The sequence below is a fragment of the Acanthopagrus latus genome, chromosome 24 (assembly GCF_904848185.1).
Source record: "Acanthopagrus latus isolate v.2019 chromosome 24, fAcaLat1.1, whole genome shotgun sequence".
Classification (NCBI taxonomy): Eukaryota; Metazoa; Chordata; class Actinopteri; order Spariformes; family Sparidae; genus Acanthopagrus; species Acanthopagrus latus.
Genome location: NC_051062.1, coordinates 7,993,555 through 8,021,540, shown reverse-complemented (window position 1 = coordinate 8,021,540; position 27,986 = coordinate 7,993,555). Strand labels below are relative to the sequence as shown.

The following is a 27,986-nucleotide window of genomic DNA, read 5'->3' as shown; positions in this document are numbered from 1 at the left end:
CTGAAGTCAGCAGAGTGTACATGGTGGAGATGAGTACTAAAGCATGCTAAATAGTTAGCACCTAGCCACATTGCACCTCAAAAAGTTCACTCGTATTGGTCACCGATTAAATTTTTGGTAAAAACATCAGGAGCAGCGCATCACCACAGTGATCACACATGGCTAAGTTTAGCTAGTTAATAATTCAGTCTGGGAGCTCAGGGTTGTTTATACTGCCAGCACAGGACCTTTGGACCAGGATAGACCTAGCTCATTAGTATGCCAACTTTAGACACCTCTGCAACCACCAATACTGATATTAGAGTACACAATGTACAAAACCAGTAGCAACCCTGTAATAGTTCTTCCTATCTCCATGTAAAAACATCCATGTTACCTTTACCCTGCATCGAAACAAACACTCATCCAATTGTTTGTCCACCTCTTTATTTCAGTAAGAGACAAAGCTGCAACACAGTTCAGAAAGCTTAACATGGCTCAAGACTGCCATCTTGTGGTCAAAGTGGGTAAGGACAGCCATTTCTGAAAACTCCCTATTTAGAACAAGTTTATCAACTACAACTTTTAAAGCCTTGAGGAAGTATACAGTTGACGAGCTGTTTTGTGTAAAGACAGTGTTTTATTCCATCTTTCATTGAAAACATTAAATAGAACTTTCTTTCAGGATGACGAGACAGGTACATTTGTATCTTGACATGTTTTACAAACGAAGTGCTCCTAACCAACAGGACCCCCCTCTCCTCTTCTCCCCACAACAGTTTAGATTGTTTGGATGTTTATGAGTGCTCCTCAGCCAGCTTCTCTGCCTTCTGAACGACTTCCTCGATGGGGCCGACCATGTAGAAAGCCTGCTCGGGCAGAGCGTCATACTCACCTGTGGGGAAACGAGGACAAAAAAGGCAACATGAGAACTGCAAATGGAGCCAAAGAAGTTCAGGAGCACAATGTAGAAACATAGTTTGAAGTTCACGACTTCTACTGAACCAACCTGCAAGGATGCTCTGGAAGCCCTTGATGGTCTCCTTGAGGGGCACCAGCTTGCCCATGTGGCCAGTGAAGACCTCAGCCACCTGGAAGGGCTGGGACAGGAAACGCTGGATCTTACGTGCGCGGGCCACAGTCAGTCTGTCCTCCTCAGACAACTCATCCATACCCAGGATGGCAATGATATCCTGCAGGGATTTGTAGTCCTACAAGAAAAAGATAAACTGTTTATAACTTACTGAATGTTTAGTTAATTGCACTAGAAAAATACACTTTTTGATAAAGAACAAACCTGAAGGATTTTCTGCACACCACGAGCAACATCGTAGTGCTCAGCTCCGACAATGTTGGGGTCCATGATACGGGAGGTGGAGTCCAGGGGGTCGACAGCGGGGTAGATACCCAGCTCAGCGATGGCGCGGGACAACACAGTTGTGGCGTCCAAGTGAGCGAAGGTGGTGGCGGGGGCAGGGTCAGTCAAATCATCAGCTGGCACATAGATGGCCTGATTGAGAGAGTGAGCCAATTATACATCAACAGTCTTTATCAAACATCTTTTGCAGTCAATTGCAGTGTCTTCTGTTGTCCTCCTCGATTTCCTTTTTACCTGCACAGATGTGATTGAACCCTTCTTGGTGGTGGTGATTCTCTCCTGCATGGTACCCATGTCAGTGGCCAGAGTGGGCTGGTAACCCACAGCAGAGGGGATACGACCCAGCAGGGCAGACACCTGAAGGGCACAAGATCCAGTTTGTCAGTATCAAGCCTGCCATCCAATATTTTAATTAACACTGCATCTGAACATTACAACTACATTCCTTTTCTTGAAATAAATTAATCTTCTCCTGTGACTTTGTTACTGACAGACATGATGACGTTTTACACACCTCAGAGCCAGCCTGTGTGAAGCGGAAGATGTTGTCAATGAAGAGCAGCACATCCTGACCCTCCTGGTCACGGAAGTACTCGGCTACGGTGAGACCAGTCAGAGCCACCCTGGCACGGGCACCTGGGGGCTCGTTCATCTGTCCGTACACCAGCGCCACCTAGCAGGGACAAGAGGTGAGGCAAGTCATTGTCGTCTTCATCGCATAGTAAATATGCAGGTTTCTTTAATTTCCTCACCTTGGAGGTGGTGTCCTTCAGGTTGATGACACCAGACTCAATCATTTCATGGTACAAGTCGTTTCCCTCGCGGGTACGCTCTCCCACACCGGCGAACACGGAGTAACCACCATGGGCCTTGGCCACGTTGTTAATAAGCTCCATGATCAACACAGTCTTGCCGACACCAGCACCACCGAACAGACCTGTGAACACAAGAAACACAAGGTTAGTTTAATGACATAACCAAGGGGCTTCTGAAGAGAACACCCTGCCTGTACAAGAAATAGTGATCAAACCTCTATCTTAACACTTACCGATCTTTCCTCCCTTGGCGTAGGGGGCCAGCAGGTCCACAACCTTGATGCCAGTCACCAGAATCTCCTGCTCCACACTCATGTCGGTGAATTCAGGGGCCTCAGCGTGGATGGGTGCAGTCCTGTAGAAAACCAAAGAAAATATTACCTTACAATTTTTAAGCTCCTCAATGCCTTCCACATTGCTACTTGCAATTCTTATAACTTCATTTAAATATTGTCATTCTGCTGACATTTTTGAAGGTCACGACTAACATTGTTATTTTCAAAGTGAACTCACTGCTTGGTGGAGATGGGACCCCTCTCGTCGATGGGCTCCCCAATGACATTCATGATCCTGCCCAGGGTCTCGGGTCCCACTGGGATTCTGATGGGGGCTCCAGTGTCCAGAACCTTCTGTCCACGCACCAGACCCTCTGTACCATCCATGGCAATGGTACGCACTGTGTTCTCCCCTACACACAAACATGGTTTAATGTTATCTTCTTCTGTTTTCCGATTTCTCAAATGGGTACATGACGTAGATTATCCCAAATGCTCACCAAGATGCTGTGCAACCTCCAGGACTAGCCTGGATTCGCGGCCGGCTACTTCCAGGGCGTTGAGGATGGGAGGGAGGCCCTCATCGAACTGGACGTCGACGACGGCACCAATGACGGCCACAATGCGCCCGTTGGCGGTGGCAGCAGCGGCGGCAGGTGCGACATAATCTCTGCCTGTAACATAATGCAGACAGTGTTTTGCATTTAGCTCAGTGTCATACATAAGTTCTGCAGACATGACCTTGTTATGTCGGTGCCTGGGACGTGTTCGTTAGTCTCCAGTCTGACAGCCCGTCTGCTGGTGGGGCAGAGCGGTCAGACAAACTGCGTGTCTGGAGGCTCCGGCTCAATGTCAAGTCATAGCCGTCGGCCAAACTACGACATAGCTTTAAAAACACAACTAAAATGATCGAGTAACTCCCTCTTACAAAACAATAACATACCTATGTGAAATATAATTAGATGTTGATTAGTCAGCACTCAAACAAGCCATTTCTCGACTGGATAACGTTACGTGTCCAGGCTGACAGATGAATGAAATGCACTTGAAGCTATCATTGCTAATGCTGTAATGTAAAAGACTGACGCAGGACACTCAAAATACATATATACGGTTTGTTATTATAGTATTACAGCAGTTTCTGCTGCTGTGTGAATTCAATGCGTCCTCATGTAAACGTTGCACACCGTTTAACCTTGCTAATCTGCTAGCCAGACCTTGCTAAAGCCCAACTTGTAATGCTAACTTAGCAGCCTCTGCACAGCCGCATGTCATTACACAAAGGTCATTGCTGCTAGCCAAAGAACAACACAGCCAGCTCACTTTCTGATCCATGACCCCTGTCAATAGCAGCATACATGCACATGTATAACCGTGTAACAATTAGGGATGGCTCCAGTCGAATTTAATTTTGTCATTTCAGTCTTAAGGCCTGCTCCGGCACCGGCAGGACATTCAGCGTGTTGCTAGCGATAGCTAGCGTTAGCATGGCCCCTGCCCTTCTGACAGGCGCCTGAATGCATCTTTTCTTTCCACGATTTCAGTCAAATCCACCAAGCATGCAGGACTTACGTGAGAGGACGGCTGGGGATCCAACGAGAGCTTTCAGGGGCTGGACCCCAGGCTTGAGAGCCTGCAGAGCCCCGGTGCAGCAGCGTCCCACAGCTCCCAACATCGTCAAAATGGCTGAAGGTGGAAAGAGACGGAGGAACTTGCGGCTTTATAATGAATGACCGCTGATGCCGACTGCGCATGCGCGTAACGTGTACTGAGCATGCGTAAAAGTTAAGCACATCCAGCTGACATTCTGCCCTCCACAGTGGCCCTGTGTGACAGTAAATGTGACAGCTGAATGACAGTCCAGAGAAAAGGTTACAAACTATATAATGTATTCATCATTTCAATAAGTCTCTTATTAATGTACGTCTTCATGGTAGTATATGGTTTAATCGTCATAGTGTCCTAACATCCAGTTTGTACACAGTGTCCCATGTCAAGAGGAGGAAAGTTTTCTGCTGCACCCCTGACATTTGTTGTTCATATTAGGCTCCTGTTTGCCTGAAGAGAGTGTCTTATTTCTCCAGACAAAATGCAAAAATGTCCACAGTTGTTAGTTGCATGGTCTGACTGAAACCTCGAGGACTACATCTGTGTTTACAGAACTTTACAGAACTAAACCACAAGACATGAAATTAACTATTTTATTTTACAGATATAATCTTATACAGATATAAGATTTATAAGTTTAGAGATAATCTAGTTCTATACTCACACATACCTTTACTTGTAATATGGTATTATTACAGTTTGTTGTTATGACTTATATATTTCACTACACACACTCTCAATCATGTACACTAGCAAACAGTACATATGTATCGCATATCTAACCCTGCATGTGAATGAAAAGAAGATGATGTCTGCAGACTTACTTCATGCCACAGAAGTGTAATGAGATGTAGTTGTATTTTTGTTTTCTGTAGATTTTGAATGTATCAGCCAGTAAACCCCGCCCCCTGCGCTCATGTCTCGCTCCGAAGCCACGCCCCCAAACCATGAACACGCGCGCTGTCCGACAACTGCCGACGTAGTCCGAGTGCTCACGAGCGGTAGGAAGAAGAGTGTACCTACCTGTGCATCGTTGTCATCGCACCTTCTAACTAAAAGTCCCTACCTCATGTCTTCACCTGTACGTAAACACCTAGTGTTATCAAATTGAACGCAAACAACCGACATAGCCGTTGCTAGTACTGATAGCTGCCAAGCTAGCATTGTTAGCATTCAGACATTGTTTTGAAAATGAATTTTTGAAATTCTCGCTGGTCAGCTAGCAGTAACGGGCTATGGTAACGTTAGATATGGCAAAGCTAAAACAAAAAGATTAGTAGTGGGTGTGCTACATGTTTTTTTTATGACTCAGTGATTCACAGATCAATGTGAATATTGTATTGGACTCATTAAGCTGTTTTGCATTTTAGAGCTTCCAGGATAACAGCATTGTTGACTCTGATGACCAAGACAGGCCAGAACAAAATGGAGGCAGAGGTTGTGGATGTGGTAGTGCAACAGGTCAGGGAGCAGATGTTCTCAGGAAAGATGACATACAGTAGAAGATCTTCCAGCTCAAATAATTGCACACGAGTAGGTATCCAAAGTAGAACATTACTGGTGCTTTTTTCTGATAACCACCTACAACTGTTTGTGTTGTACAGTATATTGATCAGGCATGTAACTTGGACACACAAGAGCCCTAATCAGAATCATATTTCTTTCTAGTTGTTCTTCACCATTTCAATTTGTGGTTTTACATTTTTAGATCAGAAGACATCTGGGGCTTGTGTCTGCAACCATCCTTTTGAAGTTGAAGTGGATTATTTCTGTTTTAAAACAGAAGTGAGAGATTAGATTTTTTTTTCTTTCCATGTGCTCACGTTCCAAAATATGACAGTCTAAACATCCTGTGTAATGTTTCTCTTCCACAGTCAGGACTGCAGAAATAATTTTGGGCTGTGACTTTTCTGAGGCCATTGATATGTGGTAGCTGGTCTGGATTGTGTGTATGATGATGTGCGGCAACCTGCCGTTAAAGGAGTATCTGGTTATGAATTTGTAAGTCATCTAATGTATTCAGTTTTTCAATTACTTTCATTTCTTCCCTTGTGCTTGTGGTCTTTTTCTAATTAGTGCTTGAGGACTGGCCATTCAGATACGAGTGGGTCATTACTTTGCCCTCCTGGGAAAAATGTTTTGCTTCCTCTTGCATATTTTGATGTAATGCTGTGTTTAATCTTCAGCTGGTGAGCATTGTTGAGCTCCGGGGTCAGCCAGCAGACCATCTTCTTAATAATGGTCGAAGGACAACTAGTTACTTCAACAGGTCTGAGTCTGGCAGCTGGCAGCTCAAGGTACCACAATGAACCTTCTCTGTCCTTTACAGACATTATACAACCTTTTATCAGAACATAACATATCATAGAATATAACAGTTAATCATTCAGATTGATTTAGAGGCACATTCATACAAACACTTTGAACCTTCTTGTAGACACTTGTGGAATATTGTAGTGAAAACTTTGATAAAAGAGAGTCGACGGCGACAGTCGACGGCGACAGCGACAAATTCCAATCTCTGGATGATCCAAAAGGTAATTGTGAAGTAACTTTCATTGTCTCTATGATTGATTGTCTTTTCATTATTGTGAGGATGACTTGACTGATATTGGATTTGACTGTTGTTTCCGAGATGCGTCTGGAGGAAAATAACAGAGCTGAGGCTAAAGAGAGAGAGCAGTGTACCAAGCTCCTGAAGGCAATGCTGAAAACTGATGGAGACGAGAGGATCACTCCTTATGAAGTCTTCACTCATCCATTCATCACTAAAGACTACCTGAAGTAAGTGTGTATGTGTGTGTGAGAGCGATGTGAGTCTTGTAGGTGGTGCTTTCTTGGTTAGTGATAATTTATAATTTGATCAGTGTCCTGGTGTGTTTCTGGGACATCACTGTGACAGTGAGTGTATGTTTTGGTTGTAAAATTCAGTTCAAAGGGAGACATTTTATTGAAGATGTCAAGACAAAAATAGGAAAAAAATGTGTGTTTTTGGCATGCAGATGAACATCAGTGAGTCAAGTGAGGAAGCCGCAGACTTGACAAGTGAAACTTTGTTGTTGAGCCCGTCTACCGCACTCCATCTCCCACATTTCTACCATGCATACATTATTTAATAGTCATCAATACACAAATAAAACTGACAAAAGGTCAAGAGATTAGATATTCTTGTACCTAATTTCCTTATTAAACAGAGCAATACAGCCATACACCTTCTTAATTCATTCACACTTCTCTCTTTTATCAAAGATGAGCTGAGCTGACTTGTTAACTAATTTATAAAACATTTCCTTCAAACTCGACAGAAATTAGGATTTTTCTTACATATTGCACCTTTAAGAATAACAAATAATCATACAGGGATTGCCAGTCTTTTCATTGATAGTCTTGTTTGCTAATGTGGGTCATATAGAGGCATCAGTGTTAATTTAAATGAATATGTAGTGCATACCTTTTTACAATATCAGTGTGTAGTATGCATTGTAGGGATAGAGAAGTGAGTCTGTCATATTTACACTAGATGGTGCTGCTGCACCAAAAGAGGAGGATGGTTAAGTGCAGGTGTGTGCATGAGTGTGTGTGTGTGTATTTTCATTTAAGAGGGCTTGAGATCATCTCTTTGACTCAGCTTCAGTTTAAAGCATTATGCAAAATCTTCTTTTTGGTAGAAATGTTGGTTGTCTTTGCATTTCAGCACATTCAATGCTTTGGTCCTCTTTATTGCGCATGAATTTAAATTTAACGTTGTAAAGACATTTTAAGCTAGTTTATAATACATGTTTTTCAGCACAGTATTGTATACACCACCAACAAACACTGCAACGCACCTATTTGATGTTTTGGATGTGACTGCAACTGAACGAACGAGGTTTGGCATCCCTAATCCAACCCACAGACTCTCTGCAGGCACCGCCACATCTCTACTAGTCTGTATTTGTCTGTGAAAACACAGCACATACCTGGATTTGAATAAAACATCCAATTCATGGCTCAAAGTAAACCCTGATGAGCGATGACTGAGATTACTTTGTGTTGCCAGGGTTTTGTGGGTTTGCCTTGTTGGATTGTTACAGGTACGTGCACGAGTCCACACAGATTGTCAACGCTGCAAATGTCAAATCTATTTTAAACCAAACAAAATCTCTATTTAAAAAGGTGTCTTGTGAAACACGTTGCCGCAAAAGTTGAGGGGTGCAATGTTGAGATCACTTGGCAATGTTTCCCCCCCCAAAAAAGCATCCAAAGATTGAGCGTGTGTTGCGGTTACTGTAGCTACAGTGATCACAGCTGAGTGAGTTCACCGCAGCGTGCGAGGCCAGGTGATGCAGGAATGGACATGTTCTTCAGTGGGATCCATCGCAGCAGATGCCAATGTGGTTACCGTCTTAAACACGTCCGCCTCGTCTGTCATTTTAAAAATGTGATGGCCTGCATTATGGAGGGCTCTGTGGTACCTGCTTTGTAGTTGAGTCCACGACAATAACCTTTATTCAGTCGCTTGCAAATGTTTCCGATTCCAAAGAAAGGCTGCACCTGTGTATTGTCAGGTTTTGGAAAGCCTTCCCTTCATCATTCTTGGGCAATTTGACAGCAGGCGATGTTTGACCTTCCACAGATATGTTCCGTACAGCACTTCTGAGGAAAGGATTTTCTGCTTTTTTTGATCAAAAGCCTCAAAGGTAAAAAGTGTAGTCACGGTGGCCGATTGAAACCGATAGCAGCTTATATGAAACAAATACTAAGCAGGGGGAAGGAAAAGGCTTTTCTCTTTGGTTCTGGTCTGTTTAGCCTTGCTAGCGGCATGGCTGTAGGCAATGTTGCAAAGTTGATCTGTCAGTCTGTTCAGCAACTTGGTCCCGGCTGAATAATCTCCAGTTACTGAAACTAATGCCATGAAATGTTGCACCTTCATGGTCCTGAGAGAGATCCATTGACTTTTACCCTAGCAGCACCATGAAGTTGGCATGAAGGATGGATTGTTATTAGATGGATTGCCATGAATTCTGGGACAGACGTACATGTTCCCCTCAGGATGAATTGTATTAACTTCTGGTTCTGGTGCTTCTGGTGCTGTCATCAGGTTAACATTTGTATGTGTCCAAACTTTAGGACAAAATTTATGTAAACTTATAACATTGCCATCATCCTCAGCTGTACTTGTGTTGTATTTAAGGTTTATTAGCAAGTGCTTATCTAACTTTATTATTTACTCTCCACATTAAAGAATTTCATTAGTCTACTCCATAGTGAGCTGTAAAATGAGACATTTCTCTAATAATCTTTAAATTCACCTTCCAAAGACTCTCAGATAAAATTGCAGACAGTAAAGATTGTGCACTATATAGTAAATATGTGGGTTAGTGATTTCAGACACAGCCAAAGATCATGGTAACATTATACTTGCTAAACATCAGCATGTTGGCATTGTCGTGGTAGCATATTAACATTAGCTTTGAGAGACCTTCCCACAACCAGTTAGTTATGCATTTCGTCTGTGATTTGACAACTTCTCCTTTGCGAGTGTTTGTGCTTCCAGCAACACCTTCCTCTGGTAGGCCATGACAGCTAACACTAAGGATTATTTTCAGTCGGAGGTGAAGCTGTCAGCTCCCCTTTTAGTTCAGGCAGATCTGTTCAGTTTCTCTGATCTTCAACATGACCCGGCATTCATCCGCCAAACAATCAACACTCGCACTGATGTCAGTCGTGTTCTCTGCGGTTCTGTAACTATATGTTGGAGGAACATGCATTATCTTGTAAAAACAGTGGTTAAGCCTAATGTCACAGGAGAGATACCTGGAGGGGAAGGGAATATCAAAGAGCAAAGTGGGGGGCTTCTGCCGTGCCATAAAAGAAAGACTCTTGTTTTCATTCATGCCACACACCTTTTTCCAAGGTAACCATTTGCTCATTAAATGAAATTGTGTGGTATGACATAGAAAATGCCGTGTCCTGCTTTTTTATTAATGCCCTTTATTGGTGTCTGCATCTGCTCAGAGCGGCGACACATCTTTATTCATTCATTCCCACGTACTCTCCGAATGAATGTCACCTAATTGCTGTGTCGTTTGGAAACACTCTGGGGTCTTCTTTAGAAAAACCTTTCAGTAAAGTTAATGCACAATTTAAATGCAGGCTTGTCGTGAAGGAAATAAGAAATATGCAAAGTTAACTTTAAAAATCGAATTCTTGTGGATTCTCAGCTGCCCTACTTTAGCGTACTGTGACTAGAAACTCACGTTGTAAGTCATTTCATATTGAAATTTAGCACTCTGATGTGTCCTAGTTTTGTCATAAATCATGTAATTGTCAACAAAACAGGTGTCTAAGCTATAAAAGTCAGACTCATTCACGTGGAACAGCCTTTTAGAAATTATAAAGTCAGACATCCGAAGGGACAGCTTTGTATTTTTCACTGCAAAGTACATCCAAACACACATAATATTATAGCGACACAAATAATTCCCATAAATCCCCACTTTGCTTTATCAGCTCTTCACAGGAAGGGACGGGAGCTGCACCAGATTTAAGGAGGTCCATCTTTCAGGGGGGAGCATTCTTGAGTGACAGCTCACCTTTCCTTGCTTTCAGGAATACAGTAGGCAATAAAAACACACGCCGTCATCCACCGTCGCGGAGTTATGTGATTCCACTTCCAGCTTTTATGGATGCAGGCCGTCTCATGGGATGTAAAGACTCCTCTGATCCGGGACTACATAGGAATTATAATAAGATTAAAGAGTTAGGAGATTTTCTTTGGTGCCGAAAAGGACACGCACCAGGTTTTAATAAAAACCGGACTGGCTCTGAAAAAAAAAAGCGTTCTGTTATAGCTTTTTCACATCCGGCTTTGAAGAGACCTCTGCCAGAAAAGAGACTTCTCATGTTAACATGCAGAGACTGACCTCGCACCCATTGTTTGATCATATCTGGTCAATGGGAATAATGCGACTGCTTCGGTGGCAATACCCCTAATACAAATGAACTTCTCTCTGGCTGCTGGAAATCTCTGTATACAGTAAATCATGCCAGGAGATAGACTGACAAATGGCTGCTCTGGGTGTTTTCACAGGTGAATCACAGAAAACTGAGCTTGCAAGGTGTGTCGCCTTAAGGTATTAATTCACCCATCCAGACTTTTTTTTCCAGCTTTCCGGATTGTTCCGAGGGCGAGGCACCTGGAGGCACAAATAAAGAAAACATAAATAGAACTGACTTGAACTGAGCAGTCATAATAGGTCTTTCTCGTACAGCAATGGATCAAGTGACTGAGCATCAGAAAATGATCATGTAACTCTGGTAACTATTTAACCTTCACCACTGTAGCCCCAAGTTACAATTGCAATATTGATAATTAATGCTTAAATGTACACTGTAAAGACCAACTAGTTGTTTAAACTTAAAGCAGTTGGTGTCCAGACTGCCTTGAAATCTTAAGTTGACTGAATTTGAGAAGACAGTTGAGGTAATTCTGTATGATTTAAGACGAATAAACTGTTCTAGTAATCTAGACTTTATTTAGGTCATGTGTACTTGAATTCTTTATTTAACATCAGCAACTTCAAGCAATTCACTCACAACAGAGTTCCACAGTTCAGTCAACCAAATGTCTAATTTACCTCATGATATATTATCTCAAAATGCTGCCACAAAAAGCTTCTGTCACATGTTTTCTTCAAATTAAGAAAAAGTCTTTTAGAGTTTTAACTAAAAGAGTGCATGCTGGGATGTGTGTTTGTATTCTGATTATGTTTCTTTGATCAGTTGACTGATCTCCGAACAGTTTATTCAATTAATCATTTCAAGTCAAAAGAATTCAGATTATAAGAACTCGTGCTGTTCTCGAGTGGTCTGAAAAGAAAAACTTGAAATTTTAAATTTAATCATCTTGAAATGGTATAAGACTTGGATATATGTAGGACAATGGGATAAAGTCCTAATGGGACGAATAAGGCTCTCACACCAGAACTCCTGAACGTATTCTATTGAGGGAGGATTTTTGTGTGTTTTTCTGCTTTTTGAATACAACTTTTTGAACAGAAGAGGAATATTGTGTTATTTCTTTTGTTGAAAGTTTGTTTGTTCTTTTTTTTAGAATCAGCCTTATAACTCCTGTAAAATTTCCTCATTGTGTAATTATGAATTTCAAGAAATACCTCCAAGGGAGTGAAAAAGACAAATAGCAATTACAATTTTAGGGGCTTTCCATTCTGTTCCTGTTTTAATAGCATGGCTATCAAAGTAAAAATGACACTCTATCTAATAAAAGGGGGGAAATGCACTCATTGCTCCGTCTCCCCAGCCACCCCTCCCACTCTCCCCAAAATGGGAGTGAAGTTGAAAAAGGGCTGGACTTCCCTTCATTTACTGCAGCTCAGAATGGCTTGAATTGAGTCTCATGAGAGCCAGAATACACTCTAAACTTTTGGCAACGCGCTGCTGCTGCTGCTGCTGCTGTTGCTGCTGCTGCTGCTGCTGCTGTCACTATAAGGCACCTACTTGACCTGCAGACTCGCAGCTAAGATTTGGCAGAAGAGGACACTCAATTTGATGCTCAGGAAATGGAACCAAACTGACTCTGAATGAAGAATTTCTCCTTTTCCCTTTTTGCACTTTTTCTGAATTTCCTCACTGCCAGGAGAGCTTTGTAGAGCTGAACACATTGGAGACCTAAGTCAGCAACATTGTGAGTTATGCATGTTTGATGGCTGACTCTCACACATGCATGCTTGTTGAAGCCTGTTCTCTGAGTGTGTTGAAGATATTTAAATGTGAGGACGTGTCTGGGTCTTTTTTTATCCGTCTCTGTCTTGTTTCTATCTCTCAGGGAAGTCATGGTCCCCTCACTGCACTGGCTCCTGCTACTGTGGGGAATTCAAGGTCTTTGTGCACAGGACTATGAAGAAGACTATGAGGAGGAGGTGGTGGTGACTCCCAAAAGGAAGGTCAACCAATTCACATCCATTACCATACCGAAAAATGGCAATGGTAAGTCTAAAGTTATCTCCTTTTTAGAATTTGTCTTGGGACTGTTTGTTCCACTGATGCTCTTACTTTGAAAAGTGGTGTGGAGTTTGTGCAGGGGGCACATGTTTCATTTTTTTGCATCGCCTGAAAAAAAAGCAGTGCCACAGGTGAAAAAATAGAACACGATCCTCAACAAGGACATCGCTGGAGGATGCAATCCACTTGGATTGATCATATCTCTTAGGTCTCTCCGAGCCATCCATCTCCTGTGTGACCGTTCAGTGCTCTGTTACCCAAATGTTTTATTCGCTCAGAATCCTGTTTCCCCAGGCACATTCTCTCTGTGACATATTTCCGCGATGATTAATGTGAATTATCCTCAGCCCATATTAGATCCGTGACCTCCTTCCATGGCTGAAGGTTGGCGCGGAGGGTTGAGTTACTTTTATTTCCTCTTCAATATTATATGTCACGTTCATGAACTTATCACACTTTTCTTAAAAAGGCATAAGCCTATAGAACCCAAACAGTCAATAAATCACCTTTACCCCCTCTGAAGGCTTCATAGATAAATCTAGCGGAATCCATTTGGCTGTGATCTGTTGGGTCTTTATATTGGGCTGGAATTGAAAGTGATAAATGATAGAAAAAATATCTTGACAACCAACTTGGCAACAGAAAATAACAGGGAAAACATAGGAGTTTGTTAGGTCATTGGTAGGGGTGAGCGAACAAAAAATGATATCACAATCTATTTAAAGGTGCAATATGTAAGAATTGGCCATCAGTCAAATTCATCCTCAAAACAAATAGTGGGCAGCATATCTCCAAATAGCTTCCATTGGTGATATAGAGCAATTAGCTGAGCGTTAATTTATGAGTTGTTAGAGGGTGGCCTTTGTACTTTCAGACAAAGCCAGGGTAGCTGTCTCCCACTGTTTCCAGTCTTTATGCTGAGCTTATCTTCACATTTCAACCCCGTCGCCTAAAAATGGAAAAAGTTCTAATTTATTGGCCTCATGGACATTTTGGCAGGAAATGGATAAAATGTGTTCGCAGTGAACATTTTTACTGTTTGAGTAAAATTAATTGAAAAACTTTTCTCCTAATTTCTGGGAGACACGGTTGCATAGCCTACATATATGAGTGTTTTCATCGAACTCTCAGCAAGGAAGTGACTTAGCGTATTTCCCAAAAACTATTCCTGTCATTCTTGGTTAATAATTGGCTAACTTTTCTTCCTTCTCAGCACTTATTGATGAAGACTGCAGTCTGGAGTTGGCCTTCCTGATCGACAGCTCAGAGAGCGCCAAGGACAACCATGCCCAAGAGAAGCGCTTTGCCTCGGATGTGATGGACCGGCTGCAGGGTCTCCGTCTGCAGACCGGCAGGGGGCTCAGCTCCCGCGCTGCCCTCCTTCAGTACAGCAGCCATGTCATCGTCGAGCAGACCTTCAAACAGTGGCGGGGCCCCGACGAATTCAAGGCCCGGATCGCCCCCATCGTCTACATCGGCCATGGAACCTACACCACCTATGCCATCACCAACCTCACCCGTATTTACCTGGAGGAGTCGGCTCCCAGCAGCATCAAGGTCGCCGTTCTGCTCTTCGACGGAATCTCTCATCCCAGGAACCCGGACATATTTTCAGCTGTGGCTGATGCTAAGAACCAAGGTGTCCGCTTCTTCACCATAGGCATCACACCACAGGCCAACGAGGCCGCCAATATAGCTCAGCTGCGGCTAATCGCTAGCTCCCCAGCCTCACGCTACCTTCACAACCTGCAGGATAGAGGCATTGTGGACAAAGTCATCAAGGAGATTGTGAGTAAAATATTATTTGGTGGTGGCTAACGTTAGCAGTTCTTTGAGATGGTGTTTAATGTGCAGAAAACTAGTTAGATCTGATATTCCTGCATTTCTTTGGAACTTACATCTGAAATCAGTTGTTTGATTCTTGATAAGGGTCATTTGTGGCAGGTGGATGATTAAAAAATCCATTATTCATATAAACTTTTGCTGAAAGGCTTAAATGTTAGCGTCCTCTACTTCCCATGCATCTGATAAGCACTTCCCCTGTGCTGTCTTTCATACTTCCCACTGCGATGATTTCTTGACTTATTGCATCCCTGATGTACATCTGCTACCTGTTGCCATGGCAACATGTCTGGTATCATCACCTTAATCATCACTGGGAAACAAATTCACTCTGACGTCCACTCTCAAAAATGCTTCTTTGAAATTTTCCTTTGACCTTGCATGTTTTGGCACTTAACTAACACAAAGTTTGTCTTTATTTCCAATTGTCTATGACCACAGTGATTGGGGTTACTTCCTAAACTGAAAGACGATAACTTTCCACTCATATAATTAGAACATGTGCTGCACAGCAACATCCAGCAGACACAATCAGGCTCTTGGCTCTAACATGTGCTCCACATTAAAAACTATTTGTGGGAAAATCGGGTGCAGTTCTGAGCAGGAACCCAGCAAGAACGTGCATGCACGCTACATCATTCAACCAGCTCCTCAAGCACCACTTCAAACTCAGGCTCATTGTTGACACAGGTGGTACACATCCAAATATGATAAGGTAAAACTTTATAGAAACCCTGCAAGAGCATTGGAGCTGACAGCCTACCAGCAGCAGCAGCCAGTCCACAAGCAGACTTTCATCTCATGGCACTGTTCAGGCAGCATCTGTATGTCATAAGCATGTGCCTTTGTCTCAGCTGAGAAACTGTCTTTTATCTTTAGCCCCAGAATTTGACTGCATGGCCTCGTCCTCTGTGAACAGACTGTGTGTTGTCTACAGACACCCCTCCCTACCATGGAAACATCCCCTACATGCTTACCGAAGCTATTTTACTGATCAATGCATGTGGTTTGTATTTTACGCAGTGGAATTTCGACCATTCCCCCTTGTGTAGAGAATGTGGTCAGCTTTGAAGAGTAAAGAAACCCGCGGGGTGAAAATTTGGGAATAAAGTGTCTGTTACAAGAGGAAGTGCAGGATGTGAGTCCACCGGCAGGATCAGGTGGAGGGGGTCGAAGGCCATTTGACAAATTGAACCCAGGCCAGCAGTGAACAGGTTTAATTGGATGTTTGAGGTGCAGGTGCTCCAGTCTAATCCTACAATGTAAAGTTAAGACCGGGATGAAAGCTTCTTAGAGTCATTTTCTTAGATCCCTCTCTGTAAATGTCTGCTGGTGGGGCATAAATATACGCATATGGAGTAAATGTAACAACATCTTGACATTCTTGTGTTTCTCCCTCCACAGACAGCGTTGGCAGATGAAGGGGTAAGTCTCCAGACAATTCTTGATTTGTGTCCCTGCATCATGGCCTGTCTAACTCTTCTTTCCCTGTGTTTGAAGTGTCCTCTGGCCCAGAGCAAGTGTGCCTGTGAAAAGGGTGAGCGGGGACCCGGCGGCCCTCCTGTAAGTAATCTGTATATCCTGCATCGACCTATGGAGCCCTGGAGGGTTCAAACTTAAATAGATCTGAGGAATTACTCATCATTTTTATTTTCATAATAACACATTTTTATAGGATTTCATCATATAAGTGATTACAAAATGCCCCCTGAATCTTAAGCTTAGAAACTGGACACCACTGTGACACATTAGCAAGAAAGAAGTGCTAATTGAAATTATAATATTTTATAGCTTTCACAGCTCTTGACGCATGAGGCAGCCATTTTGGATTTTGAGGTCAGGGTTGGTGAGGTGCATCAGGCTTTCCGATTCAGAAATCCAACCTCAGGGGAATATAGATATCCAATAAAACTCTACAATGAAAATAAGAGTGATGACATTACATTTTATTATAATGAGTCAAGTTTGAATTATGTCTGCAGTTGTTTCACAATGTGTTTAAGTAGCCTAGCCTACTTTGTCTTTTTCATGAATTTATTAAGGAACACTGGTTCTACATCGGCCTTCCTCTGCTGCATATGATAGGATCAAATCTCTCTTTTTGAAAACCACATTTTCACTCTTCTCGTGTCTCTTGAAGACAGTTACTCCCAGATTGTCTCCCTTTGAAGAGCTATAAGACAACACAGCTGACAAAGGCCCCCTTGATGCTAACAGGCTACATAATTGCAGGGTTTTTGGGGGGTGGTTAGTAAATCGTGTGGTTTTGCGAAGCTCCCTGCAGCATTGAGAGTAAAAAACATGCCTTACATTCCTCATACAGTTTATTGAGAACAGGCCTAAACATATATTTACATGGGAAATCAGTAGAGTCATGTCTGTGGAAAGAACACAGCTTTTTGGGATTGTCTGAGGACACATGCTCGGCGGATAAGATGTTACGCGCATGACTTCCTTTGCCTGCCAGAGCCACGTCGGGATGTGAACGCTCTTTATTACACAGAGAAGGTCAGCCACAATTAGACGTAGTGGTTTTGCTTTGATGTATTTTCACAGGATGAGAACAGAGTAATTACGCCTCTTAAACCTAATGCTCCGAACAAAAGCTGTTTCACATCACGAGCAGCAGGCGCACACGGACGGAAGCAGTGTGTGCAGACATACAGAAAGGACATGCACAGTCCACAGCTCACATGCGTGAAAACAGAGAGAAGAGCCAGACAGTTGTTTGAGGGTGGGTCCTCTCACACATGTCCCCTCTGACTCATCTGCTCCCAGACTCAATGGACTTTATCCAGGATGCACTTCAAACGCGTTGCGTCCATGAGGCTACATAGGGTAATGACAAGAGGACGACTGTTCTATAAGCTATAAGAGTTCTATAAGCGTTAGATTAAACAATTGATACCACTCTCATGTTACAGCTAGCAGCCAGTTAGCTCAATGTAGGTTTTTTTTTTTTTTTTTACTTATATGTCTCAACCCTCAGCCACGCCCCAAACACATCTGTGGTTGCAAATACGCCGGCGAAAAACACAATGACCGGTGCCTGCTCAGGCCTGTGAGAGCTGACCAGTTACAGCAGACTGGGCTTTTGGGGAAGGGTGCCTTAAAGAGACATTCACTAAAATTGATGTTGGACAGAAGAACATTAAACCATTTAAAAACTTACTAGTAGACACCCCAAATAAAAGCAAGAGCCTGAAAATTAGCATAATATTGGACCTTTAAAGGAATAACTTTTTTTGCTTTCTTGTTAGATGAGAGGATGGAGACCACTGTCTTGTCTCTACAGTAAATATTAAACTGCAGCCAGAAGAGGATCAGTTTAGCATAGAGATTGGGAACAGAGGGAAACAGGTACAACTGCTCTGTCAAATGGCAGCTAAATCAATCTAATAGCCCCTCAAAGTCTCTCTAATTAATATGTTGTCTGGTTTGATTAGCGAGAGCCTGGCGACCTGCTTCCCTCTACTTCAGTCTTTATTTTAAGCCAGTGGTTTTCAGTCGAGGACACTGGGCCCCGTGTCCTCTGTGTTTTTGTTCCAGCACACCTGATTCAAATGAACAGGTCAGGCTTCAGCAGAGCTTGATGACGAGCTGATCATTTGAGCCAGGTGTGTTGGAGCAGCGAAGCATCTACAGTAAAACATGAAGGACATGGGGCCCAAGGACCAAGATCAAAAAACATGGTGCATATGTATGTATATATTGATATCTACGTCATACAGATGATTTCACACGACCATAGAATCTCAAAATTTGAATTTTTGCCTTTAAATCACCCTAGTGTTTTTGGTTTATCTGCAAGTGATCGCTGTTTTCTGCCTAATGCTGCTTCCATGACTCTCTCTGCAGGGCAAGAAGGGACGGTCTGGAGAAGATGGAATCCCCGGCCAAAAGGGACAGAAGGTGCAGCCTACTTGTGCTCAGTAGCATAATGCAAACCCTACTACCAGTTCAAGCTGTTGCTGGTACAAGCCAGTTCCCTTTCCTGGTCAAACTAACATTCCTCTTTCCTTCTAGGGTGAGGGTGGGCTGAGTGGACTTCCGGGTCGGGAAGGAGCAGAGGTGAGCTAGGGTTAAGATTGAGATTGAGTCAAGATTAACAAGTGGTATAAAACATTGCTACTCCACCTTTCACATAAATCACTGCTCTAAAAGAAAAAGAGACAGGTTTTGTTGTGTTTTGGTTGTCGCCTGTCTCCCTCCTGATTTAACAAGAGTGTTTTGTACACACAGGGCAAAACGGGATACAAAGGAGAGAAGGTAAGTTATGGATTCTGTTGTATAGTGTAAATCACAAGATGCCCCCATGGTTTTGTCAAAGTATCAAGTTCCCACGCTTGAAAGATTTGCATCAGTGAGAGAAACTGGAGATTTATGCTTTCCAGACCTGATAAAGTGCCTCAGAAGAGAGCATACACAGAGAAGTCTTTGAGAAAACATCACGCCATTTTGTTCTTTTTTTGTTTAATGTCAAGCCTGTCTGCAAGTATCTCCTGTTACTTTTCCTTTTAAGGAATTTAATTACGTAAATCCCATGCCATTAGTTGTTGCAAACCAGCTCCTGGCCGGGATATTAAAACCCATTATGCTTAGAATAATTGTACCTTGGAAGTCGCACAAACTTGTTGTGGCACAGCGATGGAATTTTGATTATGAAAAATGACCTCACTAAACTGCTTTTTTATTCTCTTCCAGGGAGAGAGAGGGGAGTGTGGCACACCTGGAATTAAAGGAGACAGAGTATGTTGCTGTTAAGTTTTGTTGCATTGCTCCCCCCCAGTGCTTCAGTGGTGCAGTAAAGGGAACCTGCCAGAACTCACACGTCCATTCTTATCCTAGTAAAATATGAATGACTGAACTTCATAAAAAGATAGTTTTGTTTTATGGTAATAACTGGTTGAAGTTCACTCTCCATATCCTTTTAATCTTTATTTGTACTTACTATTCTATTTTTAAATCTAACAACGCCTCTGAGATGGAAGTTTATGATCATGATGGAGCTCTTTTTCTTTTCTAGGGTCCTGAAGGCACCATTGGCCCAAGAGGAAATCGTGGACTTCAGGTCAAATCTACCATTCCTTCTTTTGTATAATCCAGATGACCCTTCACCAATCACCCAAGCCCCCTAATTGTTGCTACATGTGAACCTATCCATACAGATCATTTGAAATTTATAGCAAGTTTTGAAACAGCAGCCATTTGATTTGTCAGTTTGTCAGTTGCCTCCAAGCTCTGGAGACTCCAGGTCCAAACTAGAGCCCCATGCACACTGCTTCAACAAGTGGAGAGAGATCTTAGCTTAGCGTTCAATCAGGACAAGCCTTGCACAGTCGCTGAGCTGATAGCAATAACAATCACTGCTGTCTTCAAGTTCAGTATGTCATGTTCGCTGTCTGTCTGATCCTTGATGAACTACAATCACTGCTACTTAACTGTCAACCATTTCTTCACTTTTAGGGTGTGAATGGTCCACCTGGCGATGTCGGACCTGAAGGTCCAATGGGTAAAAAAGTAAGTATTCCTCAGTCTTGATGCCTTTGAAATCTTCTTCAATCTGGGAAGTGTTTGAGTACTAAAGGAAACCAAAGACAGTAGTAAATCAACTGGTCATCTGGTCATTCTTTATATATAAAGGCAATGAGTGGCCTTTCCCCTTATCCAAAACCAGATGCATAGCTAAAGGATACTGGGTTACTTGGTTGGAGGCATTAACTCCTTTTCCCGTCTGGTTTGAATTGAGTCTTTTTCACAGCTGTATGAAAGAGGTGTCCATGTCTGCACATTCATCAACACAAAGACAATGAACAACCTTATTACCTGCCGAGTGGCAGTGATGAAAAATGAAATGCGTGCAGGAGAATATAAATTGGGGAAAACCATGTGACATAATAAAGTGTTTCTTTTTGATCTGGAGAGTTTTTCTCACCAGGATGACATTTAAAATGTGTCCCGATTAAATCAATTTATCACGGGCATAAATAACATCACAAATGTCAAGTAGCCCCACAAACTGATCGGCTGACCGTACATTCGAACACCTATTCATGAGTTATGATCCATCACCACTGGAACATTTGAAACCCCCGACTGAAATGCCTCATCTGTTATTACCTTGTCAGCTTATTTGTCTGTTCCTACTTTTTAAAGCCCCTTCCCTCCTGTGTTATAGCTGCCAATTCCGCCATGAGCCAACACTCCCCACCAAGTGTGCCCTCCTTAATTATTTTGGAAGAATGTTCATGTTGATTGTCTGGCTGTCATCCTATATCACCTGAATGGCAGACTAATGTCTGGCTTTAAACATTGTCCCAACTTGCCTGAAAGGGCAAGGGAAAGGCGGAGGAAAAGTGCCGGTATGCACCCACTAACATTTCCACGCCCTTTTTATGCCTTTCGTGTGCCCTCCTGCTGTACGCCATATTTGTGATTTACAGCCTCTGAGTGAATAACTGCATTCTTTACCAATAAAGTCTTGACTGAAGGAATGAAGGAAGCCTATAGTACATGTTTAAACCCCATTTTTTTAAAAAATAAAAGCTAAATATTAGGGCTAGGAAAAGCTGAGTGGACAAAATTGAAGACATTTTGGACATTGGACAGCATTTCTGGGGTCCAGTCATGTCAAAGCGAACAAAGCATCTGTCTGCATTCACATGTCTGTCCCTGCCTATCGTTTTATAGGGGGAAAGGGGACTTCCTGGGCCACCTGGAATCCAAGGGGAAACAGGAATCGGCCTTCCGGGACCCAAGGTAAAATCTGCCACCCTATTGTTTTGGAAAATGAAGTCGTGAGAACATAATAATCCACCTGTGTCTCGCTCACCCCGTTCCTGCGCTCGTCTCAATCTCTCGCACTCCCACAGGGTCAGTTAGGTTCTCAGGGGCAGCCAGGGCCTCCCGGTCCTCAAGGAATTGGCGAACCTGGACCACCGGTAAGAAACCAGCACACACACCCAAAAATTTAATTTAATTAAATGTTCCATGGCTTTGGCAGTAATTCTAGGCTACAACTGAAGATAGTAAGCTATTTAGGCAAGCATGCTAACAATTTAGCTTACTTAAGAGAAGACAAATGAAGATATTAACAAAATAAAACATAATTTGACAGCATGATGTGCAGAATTCCAGAGCTTGACTGTGGGTTGATGTTGTGAAGCTACAATCACTGTTGTGGTTATTAGACCAGTCAATTGTTAGAGAGGTCATTTTTTATGTCCCTTCAGTGGTCATTTACCTCATTTTGTTTTACTTAGGGGCCTCAAGGGCCGCAGGGAGTCCAAGGAGAGAGAGGACCATTAGGAGAGGGCCTGCCTGGACCAAAGGTGAGTTAGTGTCTTTTACGTCTCAGGCTCTTGGGGCTCATGCACTCTAGCCAGTTAAAAGCTTTGAACCCTCGTGACCTCATTTCATGCATTCATCTTCAATTCACCTTCCTACGCAGCGACCTCCACAAAGGCCCCCGTCTGGGCTCCAGATTCCAGGACGTAATGACAGGAAATTGACAACGTGTATGGTTGCAAGACATGATAACACAACACAGAAGTGCCAAAAACTGCACATTAAAGCAGCGCAGTACAGCCCCATATTACCTCATCGTATGATCCGGTTCATTGATCGTCCGCTTTTGAGGACACGAGAACACGTCTGCTGGGAGCAGGAGATGCAGAGTGAATAGAGGAAAGTAGCCAGGACAGCTGACGACATGACAGAGCGAGTGACTCAGTGAGGAAGGAAAGAATGAGTCCTCCCGCATCTGTCTATTCTCTAGGACATACACACATGTGGATACACTCATGCACTAACACAGATGCACACATGGGCTCCTCTTTGTCACAACTAATTCCCAATATATGTAGAGGTAGAAGTAGAAGTAGAAGTTACAGATAGAAAAATGTACAGATGTGTGGGGGATCTTTGTGCATAGATGTATGTGCATGTTGACCCAGAACTCCTGATGTTAGGGCAGAGCATTTGGCCTTAAGGTGGGATAAACATGTGTAAAAAGACTCTTATCTCTATCTTTTGATGGAAATGTAGCTGAAATTTCCAATTTCATAGAATTTAATGAGTGATAAAAATAACACAAGACCAGTGTAGTTTAAGTTGTATTATGCTACATGATTCTGATTTATGGACTGTCTTTCTTTCACTATGAGCAGCAGGTCAATGTTTCTCTTACAAAATGTCCCATGTGAAAATCACAGTGTCTCGTATGAGTGGCTCTTTTCTCATGTGAATTTAAATTTTAACATTAGACAAGATAGTGGTCAACATATTTTAACAAGCAATTGGCTTTTTTTCTGGTTTTAATCAAAATTGCCATGTGCACTTGTGAAAATAAATCAGTGCCACATGTAAACCAATAAATATATTTTCACCGATAAATGAAAATTCTCACACACAAGGGCTTTTGTCACATGTGGAAACAATTCTGCACATAATCACATGTGGTTTCTGAACAAAACGGAACTCCAATGTGTCCCGATGGAAACTCGTGACATCATTGTTTCTAAAATGAAAACGTAATACTGGGATTTAATACGATGTACAAGTGATCAGTGTTAATCTTCCTCCAGGGGTGTAAAACCGGCACTGCTCCAGACTCTATACGCCCGTTGGAGTTAAATTTTTGAGCACAATTATCTCCTGGAGTTCATTTAACACTTAGGTATTTTTAAACCTCTGCCCTGCAGCCATTTCAGCTCCATGAGTGAACACTCGACTCCCCAAATCGGCACTTATGAACTTGATGGCATTGTAATTGCCAGGCCTCATGAGTCTTTCCTTTTTGAAATTGAACAAATTAAGTCAGCGGAATTTCTTTAGGTAATGACAACGTAATCACTTCTCGGCTATGTTGTAAAAAAAAAACCCAACAGGGTGGCTTTACATCAGAGGGAGCCATAACAATAACTCAGGTGAAAATCATACTTTTTCAAGCTTCATGTGAGATGGCAACAGCGCGTTTTCCAGGAGGAGGTGTATCTCTCACGGTTGGAGATTGGCCTCGGGGGTGCTCGCTTTCTCCTCGACAGGAGATTTGACCGCGGACTCGCAGATGGCGTTCTAGCTCTTAAGCAGCGTTCTTCACATGACGTGCCTCGACAGGCTCCAAATTTCGCAGGAGCTCAGCAGCAATATTACCCTTTTTCCACATCATTAGCACCTCAGCTTCTGTGCCAAGATGAGAGATCATGGAGCTAGTCGATAAATCTACACATTGTAGAGCCGACATGCAAATGCAGCATTAATACGTTATGAAATATACTGTATTTCTGTTGTCCTTGGATGACCTTGGAAGACAGGGGAATGTCCTCAAGGGGAATAAGACCTCTCTGCAGAGTGGTACACAGGCAGACCTTATGCTGCACTCTCTTCATTGTACTTACTGTCAACTCAGATTACTGCTCTAATCCCTCACTGCATTTCCATTCCTGCCTTTTTTCTGTTCTTGAACACTGATAGATTCTCTCCAGACACATTTTTTTTAGACAAGTAACACACTCTGCTTTGGATCATATTTTTGTCCAGTGTGTCCAATAACTCAGACGCTTTAAAAGCACACCTACTGTTTCACAGAGATGCCCCAGGCTTTGGGGCCTATTGGTCCAGTTATATACAAAGAGGAGCTACCATCGTGCAAACCACACCGACTTTTGAAGTAAAACAGTCAAACACACTGTTGCTAGAAGCTGAGCTCTGTCTCAACACGTGCGTTTCAGTCTGAATGTAGTTTTGGAAGCGTGCTGCGACTGTCTTATAAAACCTTTTACTGAGCTAGCTGGAAAACAGCCCCATCATCCCAAACAGGCAGTGAAACATCATGTTATCTGGAACAGTAAGCTGAGCTCACTGTAACACAGGGAGTGTGGCATCTGCTCTGAACAGAGCTGTTAACCTGACAAGAAGTGCTACAACTTCACAATTCGTAGAAATAATGCTGTTAATCCTCATGACGTCTGTGATCCTCTCACTGCTCCTCTAGCACCACCGTGAGGTTTGCATATGTGATTTTAAATTGTTAGTGTGACAACGATGGTTTGCTTTTGGATTGGCTCTGAATGACTTTATTTAAGTGTCATCATCAGGTCAACATATTTCATCTAGTACTTCAGTTTGTACAGCTGTACTTTGTGTTGTGTTATGTTGAGCTTTGCATTAGCACGCTCAAAGGACAGTTCACACAGATCAATATGAGCTATGTGGACCGGTGTTGGGTCAGCCGTCACTGAATGTCTTCTGTGATTATTGAAAACACTTGCTGTTGTTAGCTGCACACAGGCGATCCCATAATGCCTCGGGACAAGTCTGTGTTTCTGACTGAGAGGCTTCGTCAGGACTCACAGTATCTCCCGCCATAGGATTTTTAACGAATCGCAATAAACCCCGAGCATCTGCGCCTTTTAATTAATGAAACATTACTCTCTTCTATTTACGGCCAGATTCCATAAAACGGTGCAGAAGTGTTGTTAACTTTCACTGTAGTTAACAACGCTCGCATTAACATTCATTAGTCGCGAACAGATTTCATCAGTTTACCAAAAACATGAGCAACCTCAATGAAAATGCTCATGCAGCACATTGAACATGATAAACATGATATCCAGTAAACATCAGCATGTTGGGAAGCTGCTGATCACATTAGCAAGCTGCAATTAGCATCTAGCTGACTTAGCTTGGCTGCAGGCTCTTCATCCTGTTTCTATTAAATACTATGGAGGTCATAAATTTCCGCAAAGCTGTTAAACAATTAGCATGTGTTTGGATATATGAAGCAGGCACACTGGACCGGCCTGCGTCATTAACAATGTCACAAATCACCCACACAGATTCATATTTCTGGGAGTGACAGAGAAGCGTCCCCGCTTCAAACAGCCCTCTAATCACAGATTCTTTGGATACTTTACATCAGTTTACACTGTAAATGTCAAACATCCAACAGGAAAAAAAACATTTAAGGGGCAGAGAGGTCTTTTTACAGTCTGATGTGAAATGACTTTGAAGGGGCGCCATGTTGGTTTCTGTGGTAACAATGTGTAGAAACAATTTACTCATGCTCGGTGCCAAAACCACCTCACAGTAAAACGTCTCCGTCTGGAGACCGTCTGTAAAGAGCGCTGTCCGTCAGCTTCAGCACGAGCATCACATGTAGACATCAACATAAACAGGAATTAAAAGGAATGTTTTTGGCTGAAGCCTCAGTGAGAAATCCCACATTTGGCTTCAATAGTCTGTCGTGAAGCAATTTGTCCCGGGTGATTCATGTGGGTATCAGATTATGTGAGAAAGTCTGTGTGAACGAATATCTCTTTCTGCATTATCCTACATATGCTCTTACTTTGTCACTGTTTTTGTTGTACAGCAGCATATGTTTCAAGAAGCAAAAGATGCAATAACTCCTCCGTCTGTCTCCACAGGGCGAGCGAGGTTTGGAGGGGCCACGGGGACCCAGAGGACAGCCGGGCGCTGGAATCAAAGGAGACAAGGTAGAGTCAGAGAGCGCCGAGGTTGTAAATAAGATGCCCTGGCTGAAATGCCTTCCACACAGGCGCGGAGATAAAGCCCTGAGTCCTGTTGCTAAGGAGGCCAAGAGTTGGCAGAGCAACCGCTGAATGCGTTCGGCATGGTGTTACATAGGAGGTCGCAGTCTACAGGTGATGAATCAAGGTTAAAGCCTGGATGGTGTGGGAGGAGTGCAGCTTCACAGTTTTGGGCTGATGAACGTGGGAAAAAAAAAAAGCTCGCTCTGCACTGGCACAGTCATACAATTATATAAATGTATTCTCTCAACCTTTCAGGATGTGTTTGCACATTTTTTGCAGCCATCTGGCCGTCTCATAGCTCACAGACGTTGGTAAGACATGACTAGGAGGCTTGGAGTTGATTTAAAATGTGTATTTAAGTTGCATATTTAATCTTATGTCACTGGAAATTGACGTTAACATTTAGGAATGAATGTTTCTCCAGAGAAAACACGGCTCCGGAAAAAACGTAAAGATTTTAACATGGGAGTTCCTGCCGCAGATAGCGCTGACAGCTTTACTGTTGCCTTGTGGTGAAGTTCATCACAGATAATTGCAATGTTTTCGCGTGGTAATGACAAACTAGCGCCCGCAGGCTTGTTCTTTGCATTCACATCATACATTTATGATGTTCATTTTGCATGTGACGGTCGAAGAGACGTTAAATAATAAAAAGCAAATGTCATCAAGTTCTATGTACATAAAGATTTTACTGCAGTTTACCCCTGCAATATAATTGCCGGTATGTATCCATTACTGAGCCGAAAGGAAATGCAAAGGACCTTGGCAAGGAATCTTAAACAGCTGGGTGCTTTCCACATGGCAGTAAATCAAGAAATCCACTGTCACATTATCAACATTTGCATACAGTTGTAATCATTAACCTCCATTCTAATCTGTACCTGTAGGGGGATTTTGGCCCTCCGGGTCTTCCAGGGCCGCTTGGCCTCCCAGGACAGGGTATACAAGGCGAGAAGGCAAGTTGAAATGACTCCCACTGTGTTTAAATCTGCCATTAAATTACAGTGTTGCATGCATCTTTCTAAGGAACTGCACATCTGATGCCATCACCAGGTCAAAATGTTCATATCTCCAAAACTTTATGACCAAAAACTGTAAATATAGCTGCTATTGAATGAATGAACTGGGTGCCTTATTCCTGGATTCCAAATCACAGAAATAAAGTTATGGAGAAGTACAAAGAATAAATTCAGCAGCCCCTCGATGACTCCACTCCGACTGATTGTCCGTCGTAACTAAACCAACACTATGCAGAAGTTGCATAACGGTTCGTGTTTTGGAGTCGCCACTGGAGACTCAGAGGAAACTGTTTCCTGTCGACAGCTGAGCCAAAGATCACTTCCCTGATATCAAAACACAAGTTAATTACTGTCAAAATACTGCTTTCCACTGCCCAGTGCTCACTGGTGTGTGGAGGAGAGGGAAACAGGTGTGTGTGCCTCTCACACTGCTGAGGCACAGCTGATTTTGTTTAAAGCACAAGGTGACATGTAGAAGCAAAACTCTGAAGTCCGCTTACATTTCACCTCGCTGA

The 27,986-nt window shown here is 42.8% G+C and overlaps 2 protein-coding genes across 16 annotated transcripts in view; one reads left to right on the top strand and one right to left on the bottom strand.

Moving 5' to 3' along the window:
• Positions 1 to 409: 409 nt before the first annotated feature.
• On the bottom strand, positions 410 to 4,177 carry LOC119015534 (ATP synthase subunit beta, mitochondrial). Its single transcript, XM_037091617.1, has 10 exons — positions 4,020 to 4,177; positions 2,948 to 3,121; positions 2,686 to 2,860; positions 2,406 to 2,527; positions 2,110 to 2,294; positions 1,872 to 2,030; positions 1,592 to 1,714; positions 1,277 to 1,489; positions 989 to 1,190; positions 410 to 874 (listed from the first exon to the last, which is right to left on the bottom strand). Exons 1-10 carry the CDS (start codon positions 4,120 to 4,122, stop codon positions 777 to 779), a joined length of 1,554 nt encoding a protein of 517 aa, XP_036947512.1. The 5' UTR covers positions 4,123 to 4,177; the 3' UTR covers positions 410 to 776.
• Positions 4,178 to 4,193: 16 nt separating this feature from the next.
• Positions 4,194 to 27,986, top strand: part of LOC119015531 (collagen alpha-1(XXVIII) chain-like) — a 39,894-nt gene continuing 16,101 nt past the window's right edge. For 3 of the 15 annotated variants that reach the window (XR_005073378.1, XR_005073379.1, XM_037091609.1), the window contains exons 1-20: positions 4,333 to 5,136; positions 5,426 to 5,588; positions 6,242 to 6,352; positions 6,493 to 6,592; positions 6,683 to 6,839; positions 12,883 to 13,043; positions 14,272 to 14,846; positions 16,305 to 16,325; positions 16,401 to 16,463; positions 18,759 to 18,812; positions 18,927 to 18,971; positions 19,143 to 19,169; positions 19,605 to 19,649; positions 19,927 to 19,971; positions 20,367 to 20,420; positions 21,591 to 21,659; positions 21,773 to 21,841; positions 22,163 to 22,231; positions 26,327 to 26,395; positions 27,340 to 27,408. Coding sequence is in view for 13 of the 15 variants with exons in the window: in XM_037091609.1 (XP_036947504.1) it covers positions 5,457 to 5,588; positions 6,242 to 6,352; positions 6,493 to 6,592; positions 6,683 to 6,839; positions 12,883 to 13,043; positions 14,272 to 14,846; positions 16,305 to 16,325; positions 16,401 to 16,463; positions 18,759 to 18,812; positions 18,927 to 18,971; positions 19,143 to 19,169; positions 19,605 to 19,649; positions 19,927 to 19,971; positions 20,367 to 20,420; positions 21,591 to 21,659; positions 21,773 to 21,841; positions 22,163 to 22,231; positions 26,327 to 26,395; positions 27,340 to 27,408 (1,935 nt within the window). In the remaining 2 variants the exon portion in view is untranslated. The other 12 variants (XM_037091603.1, XM_037091605.1, XM_037091600.1 and 9 more) reach the window with 12 other exon arrangements.